The sequence below is a fragment of the Heterocephalus glaber genome, unplaced genomic scaffold (genome assembly GCF_053883595.1).
Source record: "Heterocephalus glaber isolate CG9 unplaced genomic scaffold, H.glaber_assembly_v1.0 deba00000281, whole genome shotgun sequence".
Classification (NCBI taxonomy): domain Eukaryota; kingdom Metazoa; phylum Chordata; class Mammalia; order Rodentia; family Bathyergidae; genus Heterocephalus; species Heterocephalus glaber.
Genome location: NW_028258139.1, coordinates 1,155,836 through 1,174,360, shown reverse-complemented (window position 1 = coordinate 1,174,360; position 18,525 = coordinate 1,155,836). Strand labels below are relative to the sequence as shown.

Below are 18,525 nucleotides of genomic sequence, written 5' to 3'. Positions count from 1 at the left end.
CTTTTGAGGCTCCCCACATTCCTGGGATACCTCAGGGACCAGCTCTGCCTGGCCTGAAATGGTACTCAGGCAGTTGTTGGAAGAATAAATGAAAGTAGGGAGATGAAATATAGCCTATTGATAGTTGCCTCCCTATAAAAAAATAATTGCCTTGTAAACTCTTAGAAGTCATAATTTTATTTTCTGCCAGCCCATTCTTTTTGTTTAGTTTAGTTTTGTTTTGGTTTTTGAACAGAGTTTCACTGTGTTGTTCAGGCTGACCTTGAACTCAGTTTGTAGCCCAGGTTGGCCTTGAACTTGCATCAGTCCTCCTTCCTCAGCCTTTTCAGTGCTGGATTATAGGCATTCATCCCCATGCCTGGCTTGCTAGCCCATATTTTATTTATTTATTTATTTTGGTACTGGGCGTCAAACTCGGGTCCTTGCACTTGCAGGGCAGGTGGCAGAGCCGCTGAGCTAAATCCCCGGCCCTCTAGCCCATATTTTAAAGGGAGCAGGCACTGAACACGTGTTTGTTGAATTGAACCAGTTTGCTTGTCGCTTCATGCTGTCCAACTAAACCGCAACAACTTCACGAGACAACTCCTGAAAATATCTGCTTCAAAATAGTGTAAAAGATTTTCATGTATCTATGCCACATTATGTGCTGTGAGAGACTGATTTGTTTGGAAAAAGAACAAGAAAAAAAACATTATTTGCTTGTCATCTAACTCATATGCAGTAGTCTGAACATTCTTTGTCAGAGTGAGAGAGCCCTGCTCCCTGATGGGTGATAACAATCTTGAATGCCAGGCCAGGGCTGTTCTTTACCAATGTGTGGCTTAGAAGTTGTGTGAGGTGTTTGCTGTTGCTACAGGTATTACTGTGACAATGCAAACATCACAGTTCCCTTTGACCACAACAAACAAGAGGCCAAGTTCACTCCTTGGCAGCAGCTGAGCAACAAGCCCACAGCAAGGTCAGTCCCTTGCTTTGAATCTTCCAAATTCTAGCTCTCTTGATGCAGTTGAGGGGTTTCTACATAAGTTCTAGAAATCACAGGTAAAATATATACTTATTTTTTTCTCCTTACCTTTTTCTGTATGGAATGATGACTAAAATGTTAAGTTGCATAATTAGGTTTTAGGAAGGGAAGATATCTTTAATTTTTGTTTAAATGTGGACGATTGCTTAATGGTGTGGAAAATCTGCCAAAGATGGCAAAGAAAGCAGGAAAAGCCTGAGCTAAGCAACTTTTGTCTTGGTTGCCATAGTGAAGGGAAGTGAACTGTGTTTCCCATGAGGCATTTTTTTCAGATATTTCTAAGATATTCTAACTTTGAGAGAGTTTAAACAAATGTCTTCAAGTTCACGAGCCTGTAAACCATGCATGATGTTTGAGACCTGGTCCTTTAGATCCTGGGTTGCTACTGGGGACTGATAAACAGAGGAGTAATATGATCAGCCTCAGGTTTTCAAAGTAACCACTGACATTGAGTAATTACAGAGCCAAATAGCAGAGTAGCTCACAGTGGGGCCACACTGGATGGATGTGTGAAGACCAGGTAGGAGGTCATCGAGACATTCTGATATGGGGTGACCACTAGGCTTGAGAAAGGGCTAGGTCCAAAAAATATGAAAAGTATACAGAGTATGGGCTGGAGTGGGGATATAGTCAGGGCCTCAGTCCCCCACTGGAAGAAGTTTTACCTGACTTTGTGATTTTTTAATTTGGGTCGTACCAATTCCTTACGTTGTTGGGATTGTAATTTTTCATAGTTAACTATTAATAGTCAAGGCATGAACATAATTCCAGTCTGGAAAATGTAGTTCAGAGGAAAAGCTTCCAGGTATCATAGCAGGAGCACAGATGTGGAATCAGCAGGCATGGGCTATACTTGTACCCTGCTTCTCTGGGCATGTGACTATAACCCACCAGGTTCTTCAAATAAGGAGGGTCAGAACTTCCATAAAACAGAATTGTTGGGGATGGTGGAGCTGGGTGAGGTAGTCAAAGGGCCAACACTTTGAATGCTAGTTATTGTTTTAGATTTCTTTTTTTACAGGGTCAAATGGAAGTTTGTACTCATTTCAGTTAAGTTCCTCGCTAATTTGACTGCAGTGTAGCCTTTTACACACCCACTTCCTAGAAGCTTGGAGCTGAAAAGAGCATTACTGATCCACGGAGTCCTCTTGTTTCATTTACAGTCAGGGGCCACCTAAAAGGGATAGTATGAACAAGTGGTGGGAAAGGGCCCCACAGGAATTTTCCTTGTTTTGTGCTTTCACAGCAGAAACAAATAAGGACATAAATAGGGACTCCGTGCTCACATGCAGACCCAGAGTTAAAAGTACACCCGTAAAACTCATCATACTAACACAGATGTAAGCAAGGTGCCGCCTCCTGCAAACCTCCCTTAGTTAGTTTCTAAGTGAATACGATTATTAGGGTCCCAAAGTTTTCTGCATGGGAGGTGGCATTGCCTAGTGATTCAGAATGTTTGCTCTAAGATATTTACCGTGTGCATTTTACTTCACCTTCCTAGTTTCTGTTTCCAAATCCTTAAATGGGGAATACCAGTGTGGCCATGGAACACTACCACATTATGTGCTTAGCTCACAGTGAGCACTCACTATAAAACACGTATGTCTTTGTTGTAGGTCCGACATGCTGGCGCTGTCCAAGGAAGGAGACCCATGTAGCCTGGAGCACGTTGATGTCATTTCTGTCAATGATGTTCAGTGCCTTCAGGCAGGGAGGGGCCAGTACTAGAGTCTCCAGGTGAGGGCTGTAGGCACAAGGTTTGCTCTTGTCCTCCACTTGCCACTGGTGACAGGCACCACTTTGTAGCCTCAGGAGGTGGCACAGGATGTGAATTCTGGAGAGACGTGCCACACAGCAAAGGTGGGTGGTGTCTTTGGATGAGCTAGAGGACCCTGGGAATTGTGGCTGCTCCAAGAGGATTCTACCTGACCCCACAGATTGAAAACCAACTTAATCAAAAGCTTCTACAACTAAACTTTCCAACTGAACCCCAAACTCCTTATTTCATTTGCTAATATTGTAATTAGTGGCATAACCGCAGAATTACTTCTTTTTGGCCAATCAGAGTTTATATATAATTTAAAAATTTTAACCCAGATTCTGAGTAAACAAAATGATAAATTTCTTAGCATCAACACCATAGAAACAGGTGTTTAGTGTTTAGTTTCTGTTTATATTTATTTAGTATCTTAGATTCATTTAGTAGCAACATAATATAAAAGCAAAACAGCACCCTTAGAAACCTGTAAATACAACGGAGACTTGCACATTACCACCACAGAGGGACACCTGCATACAAGGGAAAGGTTTTTCAGGAAGGACTAACTGGTTAAGTTGCCCAGAAAGTGAGCCATTGCAGATCATAGCACATAAAAAGGCACATTGTAGTTTTTCAGGTGATGAATTGGCAGAGGCTGTAAACTTTCCCATTGGATGATTTCATTTTAGATTGAGTCAGTCAAAGAAGAATTTTAGTACCAAACATACAGAAGAAGAATCAATAACAAATATCACTTCCAGAACAATCTACAAGTAAACTGCTTTGCATGTATGGTTGGTGAATGCTGTACTTGATTATATATCCTGCTAATATACAAAGGAATACCATGATATCAGATATACAGTAACTATGTTCAATTGAAATACAATAAAATACAAATGAAAATAATTTTATTTCTCTTTGGAAAGGTATTTCAAAATTTTATAACTTTTCAGGGACATTATCAGATCCAGACAGTTAATATTAAGTAATTTATAACTCAAATGATCAGAACTCAGAATTTCAAATTTTTTATCATTATGTTCATATAAGAACTCAGTGAATGTAGATTTAATGTTTTTCATTACAAACATGAAGACTGAGGGCCGGGGATTTAGCTCAGTGGTTCCGCTGCCTGTCTCGCAAGCACAAGGTCCAGAGTTCAATCCCCAGTATCAAAAAAAAGAACATGAAGACTGATTGATGATTTTTTTTTATTAAACAACTGTATGATTCACACCTGAAGTTACCTGATATTTGAAGATGTGATAATATTTGCCTATGATATATAATTCATTCTCTGGAATAAGTAAAGAAATTTCAGTAAATATTAAGATTAGTGAACTATTACTATAAATCTTTATTATACACAGTTTTAATATTAATTGATCAAACAGCATTTTCATGGTAGTTGCTAAACAAGGGCATCTTCTTCAAATTTTCCAAAGGTCTTTGATAATCTCTGAGTTTTGTGTAAAGAACATGGAGCAAGGTGAGCACCTTCTGTGCCCACAGACTGCCCTGAACAGGGAAGGGAGTTGCTAGTACGCAGGCAGGCTGTGCTGATTTACCCTTTACCAAGCCCCAGTATTGATCTCAGCCTGGACCCTCTGTCTTCCCCTTAAACCTAAGCCAACTTGAAAGAAAGTAAAAAGGAAAGGAAGGAAGGAAGGAAGGAAGGAAGGACGAGAGAAGGAAAGAAAGAAAGAAAGAGAGAAAGAAAGAAGAAAAAATAATTTTCCTTCACAGCTCTGAGTGAAGAGTCAATCCTGGGGGTTAGTTCCTTGCCTTGGGCTCCTCTCTGGCTGCTTTGCAGCTCCCTTGGGAGATGTGAGCTTGGGAATGGCCAAGGGAGAGGAGATTTGGGTGCCTGTGGTCCCCTCAAGAACTTGGAGCCGCCTTTGCTTGGGCAAGACTCTCAAGTGACCCACTGCTGGGGAGGAGGTCCTGGCATGGGGTGGGTCGCAGCTCCAAGGTTCATTGTCTCTCAGGCCTTTATTTTCATTGGCTTGATGGAGATAAACCCCTCCTTTATAAAGCCCTTTGTTATTTAAGAGGCCAGTACACTTTGAATGCCTTACAAATGTTAGCCAGGGCAGGGGATTTAGCTCAGTGGTTCTGCCACCTGCCTCGCAAGCGTAAGGTCCTTAGCTGATGCCCAGTACCAAAAATAAAATAAAATAAATGTTAGATGTTATTTCTGGATTGCTGTTTTTATTTATTTATTTTTTCACAACCTAAATCTTCACACCTTGGTTCTAAGGCTCAATACATTTGTCTAACGAATGAAAATAGCAGGAAGGGCAGAAATGTTGGGTATTTTATTGGAAATATGAGTAACCTTTCCAGAAAGAGCTACTTCAGATTAAATTGATGAGATAGACTTGGTGGCCCTCGAACACAGTTTTGCAGATGGAAAGAGCTCTGTAGAAGTCAGGTGAGTTTCCAGTGGTTTCATTAACCCATGTGACATATCTGTAGGATGTAGAAGCCTAAGCACCACCCAAGGAAGTTATTTATAGATACGAGAGTATCCATGGGATGGGATTTACAAGTAGCAGAGATTTTCTGTGTGAAAGCTGCTCTTCTTTCTGAGAAAGAAGAGTATTTACTGTGATCCATTTAGTACGTGTGGTCCAGGATGACTGCTATGGGCTCAACAGGTGGGCTCATCCCGGAGCTGACTGCAGGCTGTGGAAACCACATCAGGCCTTACCCCATGACGCTGGCCCACTAGCCATTAGCTCACAGGACCCACCCACACATCAAGGTTGCCTCTGTCTTCCATATAAGAGTACAAAGAAAAGTAATTCTCAAAGTCTGTCATCAACAGGAGACCATTTTCTAAGAGTCTGAGAGAAATACAGCTTTCATTCTTATTCTCTGAAGCTGGCTTGGAGGGCTCTGGGTTCTGGAAGGCCGACTTGTTCTGGGTCTCTTGTTAGACTATCTTTCTGAGTCATCCACTGCTGCTATAACGAAGTATCACAGTCTGCTCTGTGTGTCTTCAACAACAGAAATTGACGGTCTCGCAGTCTGGATGTCAGAGATGAAGGGGTGGACAGGGCTGTTCCTTCTGAGGGCCGGAAGGAGAATCTGCCCATGCCTCACCCCGAACTCAGGTAGTTTGCTAGTGGGCTGTGGCATTCCTTGGCTCATAGAACCATGACTCTGAGCCCTGCCTTCATGTTAGTACAAGTATCAATACCTGATTATTTTTTCAATCTCAGATTCATCTACCTTTCAGGACACCCCAAAAGGATTTATTTCTACAGCATAATTTAAAGTTTACTAAGATCATAGGCATTTCACATATTATTATGAAGCTTCCTGAGGAAAAGTAAAGTGAAAATGAAGGTATGCAGCCTGCTAGAACTTTACTTTTAACAGGGAGAATGGAAGGAAAAATAGTTCCACCAGTTTGGAGGTAACTATTTTTCAGTATGATGGACTTTAAGTGGACTAAGCAACAGAAAGCTGGACTTCATTTTTTTTTACTCTATTATGGCACGGATTTGAGACTAACAGAATTTTGGGGTTCTCTGAAGGATTTTTTAAATAAAATGTTTGGAAGAAATGTATGTGGTTGATTTGCTCCAATGTCCACACTACTTATTTTCAGGTGTATATTACGAGTGAAAGAGGTCAAGGAAGATTTGTGTTTAGTCTAATGTTTGGCCTATACTAGGAGCTTCTTTTGGATAATTTTGGTTGTAAATCACAGAAACGAGAAAAATAAGTTTAAATATATTTCTTTCCAGTTACAGAATGTGACTATAAGGGAGAGGAGGTCAGCACAAGTTAAATGCACGTACCGACTTTTCAAAATAAATTGCATCATCATGTAATATCAGTGTGCATTTAAGGAAGAAGTGTGACTGTACAGTTTGGGTCTTCTATAGTGGACCTACAAGTTTGCCTCATGGCCCATGACAGCTTCTGGATCTCTAGCCATTCAACCACACTGTTAGACAGAAAGAAGAGAGAAAAAAAGGGGATCCATCCCTGTTTAGGGTTTTTTCTCAAAGTACCATATAATGCTACTGGTTCTAGCTCAGTAATTAAAGCAGTGGCATGGTTATGGCTAGCTGCAGCAGAGACTAGGACCTATGCTCAATTTGAAGAAAAAACAATTAGAACTGTTCAATAAAAAGGAGAGAGAGATTTTGAGAGCTAGCTAGTTGGCAGCCCTCACTACATTGCTCAAAACGTAATTGTTGGGTTGAATTTGATCAACTGGCTGAAACTGGTGAATATCTCCCCCAATTAATTGATTGTCCCCCATGAAAACTTGGTAGGGGGCTTCCCTACTTGGTGTGATAGCCATGGACTTGGCAGAAAAGATGCTGCTCAAGAATACATCCAGGTCGACCCTCACTTCTGCGAGGCAGGGGTATTAAAAACTGCGAGCTCATTTATCCTTAATTTAGTGGAGTGTGAGACAAATGCTTTCAAGTTTCACGAGGTGAAAATCAAGTGCTCTGAACACGAATTTCAAAATCACATTGTAAGTGGTCCTGTCATTTACTTTCTTTATGACTAAGTAGTTGTTTAGTCTTGCAGAGGCTGTTTTCTGATTTGAAAAATGGGAATAATAAAGGTCCCAACTTTCCTGGGTTGTTAGGTGGATTAAAAAAATTCATGTAAAGAGATTTGCAAGGCTGGGGATTTAGCTCAGTGGCACCGTGACTGCCTCAAAAGCACAAGGTCCTGAGTTGAATCCCTGGTACCAAAAAAAAAAAAGAGATTTGCTCAGTGCCTGGCACATACTAAACACTCAGCAAATATTAGTTGTTAGTGTTAATAATGAAAAAAAAGAAGAAGAATGAACATACTCAAAGTTATGCTGGCAGGTGAGAGTAACCCTTTTTTTTTTGGTACCAGTGATTGAACTTGGGACCTTATGCTTATGTAAGGCAGGCAATGACACCACTGAGCTAAATCCCTGGCCCTGAGAGTAACTCTTGACTGGAAGACCAATGTAATTATTGGAAGAACGCACCAATCGGAACTTGGTGGGAGAGGATGCTCGTCTGAGAAAAGTCACAGAATGAAGGTCATGCTGCCTGCCTGTCTCCTGTTTCCACAACCTGCAGAGGCCTGCTGAATGGACTGGTTTGCATTATTGAGTCCCAGTGTCCGAGCTTTCTTAAGAATGCGTAGGAGTGCCCTTTTGAATTTGATTTTGATTCTTTGTTCATTACATAAACATTTGATTGTAGTTTGGTTTGTCTTGTATTTCTTTGTTGGGAAAGAATGCATATGTCATATTGGTTTGAATACTCAGCTGGAATGCTGTGTGTAAATGAATGAATTGGCATTCTGATGGTATATATACATCATTTCCTGTGAGGCTGAACAATTTTCCTTGTTTACCTATCATATGCTTCAAGTGGAACTTCTTTTGGAACATTTTTTTCAGAAGCTTTTTTTTTTTTTTTTGCTATCGGGATCAAACATAGGACCTTGTGCTTGTGAGGCAGGTGCGGTGCCACTGAGCTACATCCCCGGCCCCTTTCAGAAGCTTTTATATCAAGAATTATCGCAGGGAGCTGTTGCCACAGATTTACTGAGAGCCTGTGGTTGCCAGGCACTGTGGTTGGTACCAGGTATACACTGGTGAACAAGAGAGACACATCCCCACCTTGTGAAGTTTATAATTTAGCAGGACAATAGCAGCTAAACAAACTTGTAACAAAGAATTGCAAAGCAGACTGGGAAGGGGGGCAAACTGTAGTAAGACAGCTGTAGGTGGACATCATCTGGTGGGCAGGGGGCTGGTGTAAAAAGGTCCCCTTTTGGGCTTCACTTGGGACCTTGAGGGCAAGGAAGAGTCGGAACAGAGATGGCACCTGCCTTGTGCTGTGATGTTGGCACTTCTCTCTGCCCCTTCACTGTTGGGCGAGGGTCGTGGACCGAGGGAGTGGAAGCCACGTCCCTGAGTCCTGTACTCTGGAACACAGACTGACCCTTCCACTCTGCACGTTCTCCAGAACTCTCGGAGGCTTGGTCTCCTTTGTGGCAGCCGCTTCAGCCTGGTGCTCCCGCCTCATGACCCAAAAGCCTTGTTCTTAGATTGCCTTGAGAGAGGAAAGAAGAAAGACAGCCCTGCAACATTAGTCCTGGCAGGATGTTGTCATTATTGTTCAGAAACAAATTCAATGGTATTTAGTGGCTCTGTGACTCTTGTGTAGTTTGGAGTATTTAGCAAGCGGTTTGTTGCTGTTTTCAAATAAATAAACACAATATACTCTCACACAGGGAAAACGACTTTGCTTTCTAGATTAAATATTGACAATTTCTGTTTTCAGCTTGCTAGACTCCATTCCTAGGTAAATACAGAAACCATGCCATTGGGCTTGACAGACACCTAACTATGTCTTTGAAGTCTGGAAGTGAGCCATTGTGTGAGTTTAAAAGTGCGTGAGGGGTTCCTCTTTGAAATGTTGTGCTGGGGTCACTGTTAGAAACAGTGCCTCCTCTGCACAGTGTGACCTGCATGGGCAGTGCGGAGCCCATCGTAGTGGTGGCTGTTACCAAGACTCAGAGGATAAGCTTGCTTTCTGTTGCCAGCTTTATACTCCCGGCTTTCTGCCTATCCAGACTGTCTTCTCTTAGAGATGCACAGATCGTTCAAGCCAGCTCTGTGCTGGACATACCCGGAGCACTCAGCACATCTTCTCCTCCTTTCTCTTTGTGGTGTTAATGTCTCCCCTCCATTTCTGGCCTCTGCATAAATCTTGTTAGCTTAAGAAGTTGCCCTAACCCACAGACTAGTCTGATTTTCTCAGAGGATCTCTGCCTTTACACAGTGTGTATCACACTTCTGGTCCTTAGTCTGAATTGGTGCTTCCCGGGTAATGGAAGTCCTCCCTGAAATCTGGAAATTCTTACTGACAAGCAGAAGTCTTCTCTGGAGGGTCGGATCTTCTGGTTCCTCGAAACACAGCATCCAGTGTGTAACAGGCCCTTAGTATTTGTTTCTTGTCTGAGAGATGTGGCCCTTCTACTTTATCAGGGTCAGGCTTGGGCTGAGAGCCCCTGGTGGTCCACTTCTCCCTGGAACTGCAGTTGGTAGCTAGAAGGGCTACTGAGGTCAACTAGTTCAACTCCTATTTTCAGGTGAGACAATGGTCTTAGTTTGCTAGGGGTGCCAAACAAATGAACCAGAGCGAACCTAATCTGAAATCCAAAATTATCAAAATCTAAAATTTTTGAGCACTGACATGATTTTATGAGTAGAAAATTCTACACCATGAAACGGTTTTATGCACAAAATTTTAAGAACATTGTATTTGTATACAATATTTGCATAAGGCTATTTGTGTAAGATGTGTGTAAAGCATAAATAAGTTTATGGTATTATATACATATGTACATACATATATTCCCAAATTAAAAAAAATCCAAAACACTTCTGGTCCCCAGCATTTCAGATTAAAGATGCTCAGTCTGTACCACAAACTGAAATGAGTAATTTAGACAAAAGGAAGTTATTTTCTGAAAGTTCTGGAATCTAGAAGTCCAAGACAAAGTGTCAGCAGGATTAGTTCCTTCTGAGGGCTGGAGGGAGGGTCTACCCCACATTTCTCTGCCAGCTTCAGGTGATTTCCTGGTAATCTTTGAGTTTCTTGGCTTGTGACAACAGAACTTTAGTCTTTTCATGGTGCTCTCTAAAAAGGTCCATTTATTCTCATGGATCAATGAACAATTATTGTGAGAAAGTGGCTTTGTCAACAATTTAAAGTTCCTCAACTTTTGAAATTTCAAGTAATTCAAGTTTTGGCAAATAGCAGTGGTGTGGTCTTAAGTCAAGACACCTATGTGTCTAGATATCATTGCACTATTGATACAATTCTGTCCCTCATTGAGGACCATGGTCTAAAGACCATTTTGGCTAGCACCTTCTTTGGGTTATATGGTTCTTTGAGTGTTAAAAGCAGAAAAATCCTCCAAGGATTTGGGTTTTATAGTATAAAAGAAGTTAATTGTTGAAGTGCTTTTCTTCTTCATTAGCCTCAATAGAGAGTAGGTGGTTCTAGCTTTGGAAAGAACAGAGAAATTGGATTCCTGCCATGATCTCCTTCAGTGTATCCTAAGTCTGTCCCTTGCAAGAGATGAGCCAACACACAGGACATCTGCCTCTGTTGACAGGGCATTGTTTCTGGCTTCTAGTGGTCATCACCCAGTGTCCGAATGTGAATGCATTGCTTCTTCAAAATAACCAATTTTTATAAAAAGTAAATTTTTTTGTAGTATAGGAGTTAGAATCAAGGTCCTCATGCATGCCAGGCATGCACTCAGCCAGTGAACTATACCCTCAAGCCCAAAGAGTTATTTCTGTGTCTGATAACATGTTGAGAAAGAAATCAAAAGCGTTAGTTACTTGTTACTTCTACAATGGTGTCTCCAAGGTGTAATACTCATTCTTTGTAATCTTGGCATAGAAAAGCCTGCTAATAATAGAATCTTGGGTATAAATAGGAATTTTTAGATGTCCTCTCCTTCTGTTATATTGCCTACTACAATGCTCATTGTATCATAATCCTTTTTTTTTTTGCCATAAAACTGTGACCCTTGATTATGGGGAAGACATACAATAGACCAGATGTCTTAACCAAGTTTGGATAAATCAGTCATCACCTTATTTTTCTGCCAAGAAGAATGAGGAATAGCAGCATCAGTGAGGCTTAGACTACTTTCCATTCAATCCTTCCAAAGCAAATAGAACCAAGGTGTGCAAGTTTGCTTACTATACTGTGTCTGCCATGTGGTTATTCAGTTTTAAGGATGTGTCCATTGTTACTGTGAAAAGAAAGGAAAGTCAAACATTAGTATTTGGTCTGTAATATTGAGACCAAAAATAACCTTGGGAAAAAGAGAAAGAATTGATGAATGAGTTCAACTCTAGCATAATGTTTGAGAAAAGCACAGATATACACATGAAGCTAACGAGCCAAGTACTCAGTACAGGAGTCTTGCCTTCAAATTTAAGAATGTTTAAAGCCAGGCACGAAGGTGCATGCCTGTAATCCGGGCACTCAGGAGGATTGCAAGTTTGAGCAGAAAAGTGAGAACTATTTCTGTAGAGGAGTACTGCTTCAGACAAATACTGGGAAATGCAGTGCTAAATTTGTAAGATCTGAGCCAGGGAGCTTGTCATTCTGGGGATTTCAAACATGATCTAATGGGTCTCTAGTGAAGTCTACGAATAGGCTTCAGTCAGTCTGTGAAGTTTTCCTTGAAATTTTAATATATGTGGATGTTTCAGTTATGTGAAACCACTCCAGAGATAACTTAAACATTCATCAGCTCAAAACAATAACAAACTTCCTATTTTTCATGATTCTGCAATCTGGATTGGCTCAGCCAGGAGTTAGAGATTTGCCCTAACACTTCAGCCTGCTGTTGATGGCCTTGCTACCTGATCTCAGATTTCCTCCATGGTTGGTGCCTGTCCTCCTGGTGAGAGTTTAAGGTAACAGCTAAGCCTATCTAGAAGTCCCATGAAAGGCCATATTTGAAGACATTTCCATAATTCATATTTCAACTCCCACCGCTGTCAAGTACAGAATTATATGCACGCATGGACAACTCAGAGGCCAGTTTTGGCTCCACATGAGTATTAACTTTCTTATAGCTACAACTAGTCAACTGTGAACTAGGTTCTAATTCAATAGGCCTATTATTATTGGATGGATTTAAACAGAGGAAGAATAATTGTGACTTGGGGATTCTACAAAGGCAAATCTTTGTTCCAAGAATCTTGCAGTAGAGTGTGGTTTTATGATGATTTAGAAACAAAATGTCCAAATGTACTTGTTCTCTAGTGTATTGAAGTTACCGAGATGGAGAAAAGCCAGTTCATTGCTGGAACTACAGTGTCCTGTATAAATAGAAACCTGGAAAACGTCCATTTCCAACTGGTGAGCGAGTTCTTTCTCATCCAAGAGTGCAAGCAGAGAGGTCTCACATTCTCAATCAATCTTTAGTTGCTGCTTTAGAAAAGTTTCCAGCCTATGTGATATTTATGTATCCTAGTGAGCAAAAGAAAAAATGAAGATGTTGTACTGTTACCATTGATTAATGTTGGTAATCAGCCTGGCAACAGCTGCTGCCCTAACCACTTAATCAGCAGCTGTGAAAGTGTATTTTTCTACTTCTTTTGCATTACTAATGGCAAGCAAATTTACATTGAGACTCTTCTGCTCTACAGACATTTCTAGCCATGTAAAAAAAAATATCTTAAGGGTCACAATGAAGAGATTCTAACCTACTATTTCCCATTTTAATTTGGGATCATAGTATAATTAATTATTCTTGTTACAGACAGGCAACATCAGATCCCAGGCACATTGACAGGGAAAATGTTAAAAGTCTGGAAGTGAAAACTCTGGGAAGTGATTTATCTTCAGGGCAAGAGTTAATCTCTTTCCATTTTGGGTCTGGAAATTTGTGGGTTTTGTTTCTTAGATAACACTCTCCAGTGCTGGCCTACGGGGAAGTGGTGGTAAGGCGATTTTAGCTGTGGACAGTGTTATCAGTAGTCCAAGGTTAATTTTTTTTTTTCTTTAAAGCAGTAGCCTTTACATTTTACTTTTTGTGACAAAGAAACACAGTAAAGTTAATTTATTATATCTTTATACTTAACTGAGACTATTTACATAAAAATTACTTGCTTTATTGAGCATTTCCCTAAAAGTCCCACTGAGGTTTTTTTATTTTTTATTTTTTATTTTATTAGTACATATTTGTGATTCATGCAGTTTACAGTCATCTCGGGGAGTGGTTACATGCACATACCATAGCTTGCTCTTTTCTTTTTAATCCCCTTCCCTCCCTCAGTCTCCCTCCTCCTCCAATTCTCCTATCCTATTTTTATTCTTATTGATATAATTAATCTTAGCTCGTATGGCTAATATAGTGCATATAATGTTTAAGTTGATTGAGGTTATTGTGTTCCTGTACGTGGGCTATCTTTATTTTACTTATTTCCTCTTCCCTTTCTCTTCATCCCTCGTGCTTTTTCCCTTGGACCACTTCCCTAGTGCAAGAGAGCCATCTCCCTGTTCCCTCTATCCATCCTTATTATTCTCTTCCTTTGTACTTTACCTCACTCAGATGAGAGATGCCATATAGTACTTAAGCTTGTGTGTCTGGTTTATTTCACTCAACATTGTATTTTTCAGGTGCATCTCTTTTCCTACAGATGTCTTCAATTTTTCCTTCTTTATAGCCAAGTACTATTCTATTGTGTATGAATAACCACATTTTCTTTATCCACCTGTTTCTAGGATTTAGCGATTACAAATTGTGCTGCTATAAACATTACTATGGTGTGTATGGCTGTAGCATATATGCTGTCTTAAGATCCTTAAGGAAGATACCTAGCAGGGGGATCACTAGGTATTATGGAATTTCTAATTTCAGTTCTTTGAGAAATCTCCATACTGATTTCCATAATGGTTGCACTAGTTTACATTCCCACCAACAATGAAGGAGGGTTCCTTTTTCATTACAGCCCTGCCAGCATTTGTTATTGTTTGATTTCTTAATGACTGCCATTCTTTCTGGAATAAGATGAAATCTTAGCCTTGTTTTAATTTGCGTTTCTCTGATAGCCAAAGATGTTGAACATTGTTTCATATATCTGTTGACTGTTTGTATTTCTTCCTCTGTGAAGTGTCTGCTCATTTCTTGACTGGATCTTTAATTTTAGGTGGTTTAATTTTTTTTTGAGTGTTTTGTATATTCTTGATATTAGTCCTCTGTCTGAGGTGTAACTGCCAAAATGTTTTTCCCATTTTGTAGGTTGTCTCTTCACTCTACTGACTGATTATTTTGCTGTACAGAAGACTTTTAGTCTGATGTAATCCCATTTGTTGATTCTCGCTGCTATGTCTTGTACAATTGAAGTTCTGCTTAGAAAATCATTTTCTAGACCTGTGTTCTACCCATTTTATCTCCAGTAGGCTTAACGTTTCTTTCTAATGTTTACGTCTTTGGTCCATTTTGATTTAACTTAGTGCATGGTGGGAGATGAGGGTCCAGTTTCAGTCTTCTGTACACAGATAACCAGTTTTCCCAGCACCACTTCTTGAACAGGCTGTCTTTCCTTCAATATATGCTTTTGGCCCCTATTTTGAAGGTCAAATGATGAATGTGTCTAGGGAAGTTTTTGTACCCCCAATGCTGTTCCATTGATCCATGTGTCAGTTTTTGTTCCAGCACCATGACATTTTTATCACTATTGCTTTGTAGTATAGCTTGAAGTCCTTGTTGCCGAAAATTGCTCCTGCTATTCTGAGTATCTTCTGGTCCTATATGAGTGTTAGGGTTTTTCTTTCTAGATCTGTAAAGTATGACATTGGTATTGTGATTGGGACTGCATGGAATCTGAACAACAGCTTTGGGAGTAAGGCCGTTCTGACAATATTGACTCTGCCTGTGCAGGAGCAAGGGCCGTCTTTCCATTTTCTTATGTCCTATTCAATCTCCTTTTTCAGAGTACTATAGTTTTCTTTGTACAATTCTTTTACTTCTTTTGTTAGGTTAATTCCTAGGTATTTCATTTTTCTTGAAGCTAATGTGAATGGTATTATTTTCATAATTTCCTTCTTGTCCTGTTCATTGCTGATGTACACAAATGATTTTTGTGTGTGTGTGTGTTGGTCTTGTATTCTGCTACATTGTTGAAGTTTGTTATTAATTCTAAGAGTTTATGATGGAGTTCTTTGGTTCTTCTATGTACAGTATCGTGTGATCTGCAAATAATGGTTATGTGAGTTCTTCCTTTCCTATATGTATCGCTTTTATTTCTTTCCCTTGGCTAATTGCACGGGCTAATGTTTCAAGTACTATGTTGAATAGAAGAGGCGATAGTGGACATCCTTGTCTTCCTGATTTTAGGGGAAATGCTTTTAGTTTTTCCTCATTTAGTATGATGCTGGCTATTGGTTTGTCATATATAGCTTTTATCATGTTCAGGTCTGGCCTTTCTATACCTATTTCTTCAGGGTTTTTATTATGAAGAGGTTTTGGATTTTGTTGAAAGCATTTGCTGAGTCTATTGATATGATCATATGGTTTTTGACCTTCTGTTTTTGTGACATATTACATTTATTGACTTGCATATATGACATCCTTGCATCTCTGGGATGAAACCTACATCTGGGATGATGTATGATCTTTTTGATAAAGTGTTAATTTTCTATTTGCTAATATCTTGTTGAGGATTTTTGCTTTTATGTTCATTATGGAGATTGGCCTATAGTTTTCTTTCTTACCTTGGTCTTTATCAAGTTTGGGGATCAGAGTGATACTGACTTCCCTAAATGAGTTTAGGAGCACTCCATACTTTTCAGTTTCTTTGAAAAGCTTGAGGAGTATTGGTGCTATAACATCTTTGAAAGTTTTACAGAGTTCATCAGTCAACCCATCAGGTCCTGGACTTTTTTCAGTTGATAGATTCTTTGTTACTATATCAATTTCATTGTTATTGAGTTGTTAAGCGTATTTATGCCTTCTTAGATTAATTTTGGTAATTTGTGTGTGTCTAGGAATCTGTCCATTTCTTCAAAATTTGCCAATGTGTTGGAATATAATTTTTCAAAGTAGTTACTACCTTTTGGATTCCTATAGCATCAGTTGTGATTTCACCCTTTTCATTTCTATATGCATTGGATGTGAGTCTTTTCTTGCTTTCTCTTGGTGAGTCTGGCTAGGGGCTTATCTATTTTATTTATTCTTTCAAAGAGCCAGCTCTTCAATTCATTAATATTTTTTAGCATTTGAAAAAAATCTCAATTTCATCAATTTCCATTCTCACCTTTATAATTTCCCTCTTTAATTTTGGTTTGGGGCTGATTTGTTGTTGTCTCTCAAGTATCTTAAGATTTCTCATAATGTTGTCTATTTGAGCTTGGTATTTTTTTGCAATATGAGCATTGATTGTGATGAATTTTCCTCTTAGAACTGCTTTTATACTATCCCAGAGATTTTGATGAGTTATACCATAATTGTCATTAACCTCCAGAAATTTTTAAATTTCTTCTTGGGTTTCTTCTGTGACTCATTGGTTGTTTAGGAGTATATTGTTAATTTTCCAGGAGCTTTTTCCTGCTACAAAATTTCTTCTGTCATTGATTTCTGTTTTCATTGCACAGTGCTTGATAGTATGGATGAGGTAATTCCTATTCTTTTATATTTATTTAAGTAGGCTTTGTGGCCTCGTATATGATCTATTTTGGAAAAAGTACCATGTAATGCTGAAAAGAATGTATACTCTGTTACAGAGGGCTAGAATACTCTGTATATACGCATGAAGTCCATATGATAAAGGGTGTGGGTCAGCTCTGAAATTTATGGGTTTTTTTTTGTTGTTGTTTAGTTGATCTATCTCTTTGTGAAAATGAAATGTTAAAATTCCTTACTATGATTGTGTTAGTGTTTATTTGATCTTTTAATTTCAGCAGTTTTCGTTTTATGAAGATAGGTGCTCCAGTATTTGGTGTATATATGTCTATCAATGTTAACTCTTCATGTTGAATTGCTCCTTTAACTAGTATGTAGAGACCTTTTTGTCTCTTCTAATCACTTTTAGCTTGAAGTTTACTATGTCTGATATTAGAATTGCTACCCATCCTTGTTTTCCATGCTTTAATTTTTAGTTTATGAATATTTTTTTGGATTACATGAGTTTCTTGAATGCTACTGATTGTTGGATTGTTTTTTGATCCACTCTGCCAATCTGTGTCTTTTAATTGGAGAGTTGAGGCTGTTGACATGGAGAGTTATTACTGTGTTGCACTGATTATTTACTATCATTGCCTTCTTTATCTGTGGTGTATCCTGTGTTTTTCGTTTCCTGATTTTTTTTTGTTGCTATTTGTTTCCTCTGTGTTTTAAGCTGTGTCCAATTTGTTTTTGCTGTTGAGAGTATTCTTAAGTATTTTCTCTAGAGCTGATTTAGCACTCCTGTATCTTCTGAGCTGGTCTTTTTATTTCTCCATCTGTTTTGGTGACTTTTTTTTTTTTTGGTATCGGGGATCAAACTCGGGACCTTGTGCTTGCAAGGCCCACACCGGAACCACTGAGCTAAGTCCCCAGCCCTCTCCATCTGTTTTAAAGGTTAGCTTTTCTGGGTACATTAATCTGGGCTTGCAGTTAATTTGTTCTTAGGGCGTGAAATACTTCACACCAAGCTCTTCTGGCCTTTAGGCTTTGTGTTTGAAAAGCTTGCTGTGATTCTAATTGGTTTAACTGTATATGTGATTTTTTGCTTTTCTCTGGCTGCTTTTAAAATTATTTTTTTCCTGGTTATCTGGTAATTTAATAAGGGTATGCGTTGGTGAGTCCAAGGCTAACTTTATAGACATTTCTGAAAACCTGGCTTGGTTAAATTGATTAATCAGAATACGTTTTAGGTTTCTTTGAGGTTGTTCTACCTAATATTCTAAAAATGAAAATAAGAAGTGAAACAGTTCCTGGTAAATGAAAATGATCTGAATAGATAAGGAGCAATTGTTTACCTATTTTTGGGTTAAAAACTGTGAGACATCTGTATGTGATTTACATATTAGTGGGAAAATGTCATTGTATGAACTAATAGAGAAATGCTAAAAGTGAGTTTGCATTCAAAGTTAACAGTGTATTAGATTTTCTTTATATGAATATATATACTTTGTTTATGGAATTTTTAGAATAGTAAATTTTCAAATTCACCTTTTCTTCTAAAGTTATG

At 39.1% G+C, this 18,525-nt stretch overlaps 1 protein-coding gene across 3 annotated transcripts in view; it reads left to right on the top strand.

Annotated features, from left to right (window-relative positions):
- The first annotated feature begins 1,047 nt into the window (after positions 1-1,047).
- Positions 1,048-18,525, top strand: part of Rp1 (RP1 axonemal microtubule associated) — a 226,275-nt gene continuing 208,797 nt past the window's right edge. For all 3 annotated transcript variants that reach the window (XM_087185399.1, XM_087185401.1, XM_087185394.1), the window contains exons 1-2: positions 1,048-12,261; positions 12,614-12,709. In XM_087185399.1, coding sequence (XP_087041525.1) covers positions 12,632-12,709 — 78 coding nt within the window. In that variant the 5' untranslated portion in view covers positions 1,048-12,261; positions 12,614-12,631. The remainder of the gene's footprint in view (positions 12,262-12,613; positions 12,710-18,525) is intronic.